This window comes from Leucopleurus acutus (assembly GCF_964270905.1).
Source record: "Leucopleurus acutus genome assembly, chromosome: X".
NCBI classification, from domain to species: Eukaryota; Metazoa; Chordata; class Mammalia; order Artiodactyla; family Delphinidae; genus Leucopleurus; species Leucopleurus acutus.
Genome location: NC_139148.1, coordinates 130339989 through 130348113, shown reverse-complemented (window position 1 = coordinate 130348113; position 8125 = coordinate 130339989). Strand labels below are relative to the sequence as shown.

Below are 8125 nucleotides of genomic sequence, written 5' to 3'. Positions count from 1 at the left end.
CCCAGCGGCTCCCAGGCCGGCGCCCTCCCCTCTAGCGCTGCCCAGCAAGGAGCCACCCAGAAAGGGGCTGTCCCTGCGGACGCTGGGTGGCCGCTGCGCCTCCAAGGCCATGTCCCCGGGGAGGCCCCCAGTCCCAGGAAGCCCAAGCCCTCTGCGGAGGAGCAGTGGGTGACTATGCTGGTGTCGGCAGTGCACCCCTCCCCATAAGTAGCCATTTGGGAAGAGGGATGGGACAGGGAGTGGGTCCCTGTGGCAGACGAGGTGGCCGGAACGGGCCCACGGCCCTCCGGAAAGGGAAGCCGCAGGGGGCTCGGCGCCCGACCAGCTCGGCCGAGTGCAGCCACCTGGAATGGTCTCTGGGGATGGGAATCCCCACCCCCCCCCCCCCCCGAAGGAAAAAGGAACAGTCGCAGAAGAGGCAGGTTCTGGAGCGGGGTTCCGCCCACAAGCAGCGCGGGTCAGGCTGGCGGCCCCAGGCCCGGCCCATAGGCACGTTTAATAGGATTCCCGTGGATGTTTCAAGTGGGTAGGACAGGCCTGTCCCCACCGCCACCCTGGAGGGGCTCCCGGCTCCTGCCTCGTCCCACAGCTCCACATGAGGTATTGTGCTCTCCCCGCCCCCCCAGGCCGAGCCCCCTCCCTCCTCTTCCCCAGCACGCGGGTGGCTGGGCTGGGCGCACCCGCTGGGGGCAGCCCGGGGCCCTATGTGGCGTCCAGCTCAAAGACGCCATCGCTGGTCGGCGTGGTGAAGAAGGAGGGCGGGTCGGAGGCGGCCGACTCCTGCCCCCCGCTGCCCCCATCCCGGGCGCGCCGCTCCTCCAGACGCAGGCTGCGCTCGAAGTCCAGCAGCTGCCCCATGAAGTTGAAGTTGGGCGAGATGTTGGACTTCTTCCGCTTGACCAGGTCGTAGGCGTCGTTGAGCGAGAGGTGGCGCTTCTGCATGAGGTAGGCCACGGTGACGGTGACGGAGCGGCTGACGCCCGCCAGGCAGTGAACGAGCACCCCGCAGTTCTGGGACAAGGCCTCGTCTAGGTGGGGGCAGAGGGGGGCCCGCGTGAGGTGCGGGTGATGGCCTTCCGGGGGGTCCCTGGCAGTCCCCGCCCCATCCTCCGAGCTGGGGAGCTGCTCCAGTGGTGCCCGGCCCCCGCAGGGCCATCCCGGCTCGGGGCTCTGGGGAGGCAGCTGAGCCTGGAGGAGCCCAGGTGAGGGACAGGGAAGACGTGGGAGAGGCCAGCAGCCGGGGCCGGGGCTGGGGAGGGAGGAGGGAGTGCAGAGCGGCCTCACCAATGAACGCGATGGCCTCCGGAAAGAACTGGGACAAGTTCTGGCTCCAGTGGTCCGAGATGGGGATCTGCTTGTAGTGAAAGTCGCCGTTCTTCTCGAAGAGGTTAGGCAGGTTTGGGGTGACATTGAGGATGTAGCGGATGCCCAGCTTGGCCAAGCTCTCCACGTTGGCCGAATCCCGGGCACTGCCCAGGTAGAGGTTGGGCAGGATCTGGACGGGGAAGGATGGCAGCAGCCCCGCTGGGGGGGGCGTGGCACCCTCCGAATCCAGGCCACAGCTCATGGAGTCTCGGTCAGGCTCGGATTCCGCATCGGAGCAGTCGGAGCCCAGGCACAGGCCACCGAGCCCCACCACTGGGCTGGGCACCGGAGCTGTGCTTGGGCCCCCACGGCTGTCAAGGCTGGTCTCACATAGGTGAGGGCACTCGGCCTGGAATCTGCTGAAGCCACCTGGGAGGGGACAAGGGGAGGATCCCGGGTAGCCGAGCGCCCTGGCTGGGGACAGGGACCCGACCCTGGACAACTCCGATGCCTGAGGGGGCTGGCAGATGTCTCCGAGGGGAACTCGGAAGCCAGCAGTCTGACCTACACTGGTCTCCCGTGTGGTGTGCTCAGCACTGGTGGCTGCTGCTCCGAACGGCAAGGGCCCACTGCAGCTGCAAGGCGCCAGGCGGGGGCAGAGCCACCCAAAGAGGACCTTACACCCCCCCCCAGGGCCAAGGCAAGGCAGGCACGAGGGCTCAACAGAGTTTAGATGTACTGCCAGCCTTGGGGAGGACAGCAGCCATCAGTTAAAGGAGAGGAAAGGTTCAGATGTGAGTTCTCTGCCTGGGGGTCTCCTGACCCAGGTCGACCAGGAGCACCCCGAGGCCAGGGGCCGGGTCACAGCCGTGTCTGCGCTCTCCTCAGGGATGAGGTCGACCCCAAGGGGCAGAGAGCCTGGGAGAGAGTGCAGCGCTCCACCTGGATGGTCCCAAAGTCCCAAGAAGTGAACATCTCCATCTACAAACAACTACTATTTCCCTGGGGATGGCGGTGGGGGCCTGGAAATTTGACATTTTATGTATTTCTATGTCCCTGTGCATTCAGAATGGAGCAACGGACGACAGGCCAATGACCCTCCTGGATGGGGAGGTGGGGACAGCTGGCTCTGTAGGTTCATGGGAATCTCGTCCCTACCCTGGATCTCTGGGGGTGTTTGGCTTGGCAAGGAGCCAACATGCCTGTATCAGCCCATCTCCCCTCCACCCCCAAGCCCTGCCATGACCATGGCAGGCGGGGGAGGGGGGAGCTCTCTGCCTCCTCCTGCCTTCACTGCTTCTCTCCCTCTCTTCCCCTCCCCCTTCCAGACCCTTTGCTGAGCGGGATTTGTCCTCTTGTGGCTCCAGCCTCCTTCACCCATGGCTGAGCAGCTGGGGGAGGGGGTGATATGATGGGATGGGGGCTGGGAGCCCGAACTGGGCATTCCATTCTTGAGCATCCAGGGAGCCAGGTCAGGGCAGGTTCTCCCCATTTTCCAGACTCAGAAACTGGGGCTCCCAAGAGTGAAGGACTTCCCCAAGGTCATGCTCAGGGGAGGGAAACCTCACCTCCACTTTAGACAAAATGAGGCCGGGCTTGCCCAAGGTCAAATGAATCATGAATGTCCTCAGAAGGTGGGGCCCGGCCCTCCCTGGGCTGGGGTCCTCCCCGGGCTGGTGCCCGCGGGCCACCACCCGCACCTACCCTGTAGATAGTAGGCCAGGTAGCCTTCCTCCCGCAGCTTCTGGAGCAGGGTGCCCAGCACCGACTCGGCCTCCCACTCCTCGGCCTCGGCCTCGGCCTCCCCGCGCCGGTGCCGGCCCCCGCCCTGGTCGTACAGGAGCACCGGGGCGGGCGGGGGCGGCTGCAGCGGCGGCCCAGGCAGGAGCGCGCGCACCGACAGGCTCCCCCGCCGCAGGCGGCGCAGCAGCAGCGCGGGCAGGGCCACGCTCAGCGCCCCGCCGATGCGCGCCGACTCGTACAGCTCGCGGCTGCGGCAGTCCAGGAGCAGCAGCCGCGGCCGCGGGGGCGACAGCTCCCGGCGCAGCCACAGGCACGAGCGGCCCAGACCCTCCATGGGCTCGCGGCTCCTGGCACGTCGGGCCCCGAGAGCTGCAGAGAGAGGGAAGGCGCGCGACGTGAGCTCGCGTCCTTCGCGCCCGGCCGCCAACGGGCGCTGGCCCGGGGGCCAAGACGGGAAGCCAGGCCCGGGTCCTGAAGGCGGGCGCCGAGGGTCCCGCAGGGACGCCCCTCTACTGCCTGATTCTCTTCTCGTACCCCTCCTACAGTAAGGATATGCAGAAAGGCGCCCCTTGCGCCCCAAGAAAAACGCCCCAGGCAGCCACTCGGCGTTGCTTCCCGTCCCAGGAAGGGAAGTGAGAGGTCCCCCAGAAGAGGAAGGCTGGGGGTCCAACGGCCCCTTCGAGAGCCGCCGTGGGTCCCTTCCTGGCCACTCCTGGGGGCCCAAGGCCGCAGCCATCTCCCCGCACACCCCCTTTCTGCGTCCGTCTCTCACTCTGCCTGCCCGCAGTCACTCCCCACGTTCGAGCTTCCGACTTGGGGGGCGTGTGCGCGTGAGAGGGGGTCCAGGCCGAGATCTCCCGCATGGCCAGGCGGGCCCGGGTAATAGAGGTGGTGCCGAGGTGCTGGACCTCGGCCGGCCGGACCTCTCGGAGCTGCCCTCCTCCCCCCCGTAGAAAACAAAAGGAGAGAGACCTGGAGCGTGATCCCGCGGCGAGCGGCCGCGCGCGGACGTCCCAGCCACGGCCACCGCGGGACGAGGGGCGCCGTCCGCGGGCAGGGAGTCCCCGATCCCGGCCACCGGGAAGAGGGCGGGGCAGCGGAGCAGGCGCGCACGTGGAGGCCGAGTCCACTGCCGCCCGCGCACCGGCCGCTTCCTGGCAGTGGGACCCAGCTTCCACCTTGGAAGCTGCTGCCTTTGGACGTGGAGTTGCCGTTTGGAGGGGCGGGGCGGCGGGGGCGGGCTCAGGGGGGCAGCGAACCAACGGGTGCCCTCGACAGCAGTTGAGTGGGCCCTGCCAGTGGCGCGCTGAGCCGGGGCTTCCACCGAAGCGGGACTGGGCCAGGGCAGAGGCCAAGGGCAGGTCAGGGGCCCAGCAGGGGGCCAGCTGCAGCTCCCCTGGCCGGCGCCAGTCGGGCCCCTGGAGGCAGGGGGAGGGGTGGGGACAAGAGCCCAGTGGCCCTGCCCCAGAGGCTGCCTCCAGCCCTGCTCATTTGGGGTGACCACCGCGTGCCCTGACTGGACTTCAGTCTATATAACAGGCCCCTCACAGCCACCGCCTTGGCTACCATGGGATGCCGGTGAAATCGTGGAGGGGAGGGGGAAGCGGGACCAGAAACCCGTTGCTGCCTCCTGGCCAGAACCCTGCCCAAGGCCAGCTGGAGGGCTGGGCAGGCAGAGGGCAGCTTCTGGGCACCACAGTGGCTTCCTTCGGACAGGCCAGGCCAACGGCCCCGGGAGCTCTGTGCTCTCAGCCCTGAAGTGGGGTGCTCTTACCACATTATTGATCTTGGGAGCCACCCCTGGCTCCTCGTTTTGTCAAGAGCCAAGTCATGTCCACTTAAATGTCTCTCACATCTGGACATTCCCCTCTGCTCCCTGCACCGGCCTGGGTCACCATCATAGCTTCCAAAGGCCTCTCCCTACCTCCAGGCCTGTGTGCCTCAACCCCCCTCAGCCCTGCCCTGCAGCAAAGGCCCATGGTGTCCTCCATACCTTCCACGGACACAGGATGGCGAACAGGCAGGACACACCGGGCCGCTGCTTGCACAGCACTCCCAGGCCTGCAGGACAGGTCAGTAATAAACCGAGGGGCCGAACAAGATAATACCAGGTGTGATAAGTGCTGAGACAATGAAACGAGGTGGGGGAGGTTTCTGAAAAGTCTGGTCTGTGTCCCTTCTCTGCTTCAAGCCCATCTAAAGCAAACAGCAGAGTTGAAGGAAAATGTACAGCAGATAAGATAAAGCTCATACAGCTTAATCAAAAGGTTAAGACTCCTATAGATAAATGGGCGAAGGAAGCAGAAAAGACCGCACGAAGGAGGAAATGCGATCGGCCAAGGCGTTTGGGGGAAGGTTCAACCTCAGTCGTGGAAGGAAAGTAAATTAAAAAAAAACAAGGTAACAACGACAGAAAACAAGGTAACACTTCCCACCTGTCACATTAGTGAAATGTTCTCAAAATGAGAGCTCCCGGTGCTGGCAGGGGTGCTGTGAAACTGGCCTGCTGCTCCATTGCTGGTTGCTAGAGGGTTCTCTGTTGGTATGGCCCTTGTGGGAATTAACTTGGTACTATGCTTCCACAGCTGGGAAGAACACCACACCCTCTGGCCACTTTTGGGAATCCACCCCAAGGAACTAAGTAAAAGAAGGCAGAGCTGTGCACACAGGATGAGCACCACAAGACAGTAACTAAGGAGCGAAGGTGCAAAGCCACTGGAGGGCCACTCTCTGGGACGGTTCAGTCCAGTGTGGCTGCCGAAGACTCCTCTCACGGACCACAAAGTAAGATGAGAAAACGTGGGAGGTAATGCTGGGGAGAGGGCAGCTTACAGAGAGCCAGTTGCCTCGAAGGGGCCTCCAGTCGCCCCCTTCCTCCCTCCCTCCTTCCCTCCCTCCCTTCCGGGCCCAGTGCGCCACCAGCCTGGGACATGTCTAGGTCTCTGGGCTGAGTCCCACCACATGCATCCAGGGGCCTCAGGCAGCTGGGCTGGGTCCCCTTGCCCCTAGTCCTGGCCTCCTCTGCAGCCTGTCCTGATTCTGTTCCTTCTTCAGCCATCCCCCCTCCCCACAAGGTTTCTGTCTCCCTCCTCTGTGCTCCAGGGCTCAGTTCCCCGAGGTTGCCAGCTGGGCCGGAGCGGAGTGGGGGCATTTCCTTTCCCTCACATCCTAGCTCCCAGAGACAGAGGTTGGCTGCCACCTGCCCATGGGCCCCAAGCCTGGGGGCTCCCTCCAGGCCTGCCGCAGCTGTGGGCAGGAGCCTGGGGTGGGCAGGGGCTGAAGGCACTAAGGGGCTCTGCAACATGCCAGCCTGGGGTGTCTGGCTTGGCAGAGTCGTGGGCAGTGGGGGTGGCAGCACCCGACAGGGAGGTGGAGAGATACGTGTCCCCACCCGCCCTGTCCTGAGAGCTCAGCGTGGTTGGAGAGACGGTCGCCAACCCCCTGGAGGTAGGAGCTCCTGAGGTGCCTAGCCCTGCTTTCTGGAGAGGGCTCCCTGGGGGAGGAGAGCGGAGCCGGGCTGGGAAGCTGAGGATGAGAAGGGAGGCAACTTCTGCAAGGGTGAGGGGAGAGGAAACTAGGCTCCAAGAAACCCTAACCCCCGCCCCCGGGCTGGGGTTCTGCGGGGCCTGCGCCTCGCAACGCCGAGGAGGGGCTCCCCTGAGCCTCGCTCCGGACCCCTGCCGGCCAGCCCTCCCGCCGGGAGAGAGCGCTCAGGAGGGGGATTCAATCTCGAAAGTGAGCGCTCGCTGCCCAGCGCCAGCAGCGCCCGCTGCGCCAGCAGCAGGACAGACTGGAACCTGTTGCCACCTCCGCACTGCAGGGCTGAACGCAGCCAAGCCCCCCTCCCCCGACCCTCGCCCGGCCCGCCCGCGCTCGGGCCCCCGCAGCGCCGGCCCCGCCCCGCACCCGCTCCCCGGGCGCGCCGGGCAGGGGGAGGCAGCGCCGCGCGCCGGGGCCTCGGCAGGCCCCCTCCGGCGGGCGGAGCCAGGCCGCGCGCTTCCCGTAGGGTGGGCGCTGCGCCCGCCGCCCCAGCTCCCGCCGGGCGCCCCCGGCCCCCCGCCCGGCCCAGCCAGTGCCCCTCGGAGGCCGCGGAAACGCCGCTGCCCGTAGGCCTCGCGCGCGCCGCGTGCGCCTTCTGGTCCCTGGAGCCTCCCGAGAGCGGCGCCCCGCCTCCCCCTCCATACTCCCCCCCCCCCCCGCCTCCCCGAAACACACGGTTCCCGCCGGGCCGAGTGGCAGAATTTCGGCTGTCGCGGCCGGGTCACATGGCCAGGGGCAGAACTCCCAGCGACAGCGTTCCTGCCAAATCCACTGTCTTTTCCACCAAGTCCACTTTCCGCTGGGGATGGCTTTCTGCTTTTCCCGGTCGGTCTCCTCGCGGGACTGGGAGTTCCTCCAAGGCAGGAGCGGGTGTGTGCCCGGCCCCAAGCTGGCCCCAGCCCCCAGTGAAGGGCCTGGCACGCGGCGCTCACGGAAGAAATGCTCGTTAACAAAAGAAGGCATGAATGAATGAAACCAATTGTTGCGTGAGGGAGCCCAGGAGGGTACCGCTCCTGCTTGTTTCCTCAGCGGGTCACACACTCGCCCCCAACAGACACGCACAAGCACACGTGCGCACACGGCCCTCCCCCCACCGCACAGGCAGACGGGCACACGCGGCACTCCGACTCATGCTCCCAGGAAACCCACCTACTACGTGCGTGCCAGCAACTGGGGCCCTTTTGGTCCCAGCTGGGCCGCCTCTATTTCAGTGCCTGCCTCTCCCTTCCTCTTCCCCGCCCCCTCCCCCCCATCTAAGTACGGTACCTTGCACCCCAAGTGCCTTCCTTATCTCTTAGGGAGGAGGCCAAGCCAGTCGCTGGGGAGCCTCCAGGTCTGTTTAGGGAGGCACCTGGGGGTCTCAGGATGGTGAGCTGCTGCTGCGAAGGCGAGCCAGAGGCGCCTGGCAGAGATGCCACCAAACGCTGCAGCCTCTAGAGCCCGCGTGCCAGGTGTTGGGGAGTGGTGGTGGGAGGGACTCGGGATGTGCTGGGGGATGTTGAGGGCTATTTGCGATGGGGGCGGGGCAGGGTGCTGG

The 8125-nt window shown here is 66.0% G+C and overlaps 1 protein-coding gene across 1 annotated transcript; it reads right to left on the bottom strand.

Moving 5' to 3' along the window:
- Positions 1–702: 702 nt before the first annotated feature.
- On the bottom strand, positions 703–3403 carry DUSP9 (dual specificity phosphatase 9; the record flags this gene model as incomplete). Its single annotated transcript, XM_082864881.1, has 3 exons — positions 3010–3403; positions 1285–1734; positions 703–1028 (listed from the first exon to the last, which is right to left on the bottom strand). Exons 1-3 carry the CDS (start codon positions 3380–3382, stop codon positions 703–705), a joined length of 1149 nt encoding a protein of 382 aa, XP_082721007.1. The 5' UTR covers positions 3383–3403.
- Between the last annotated feature and the right edge of the window lie 4722 nt (positions 3404–8125).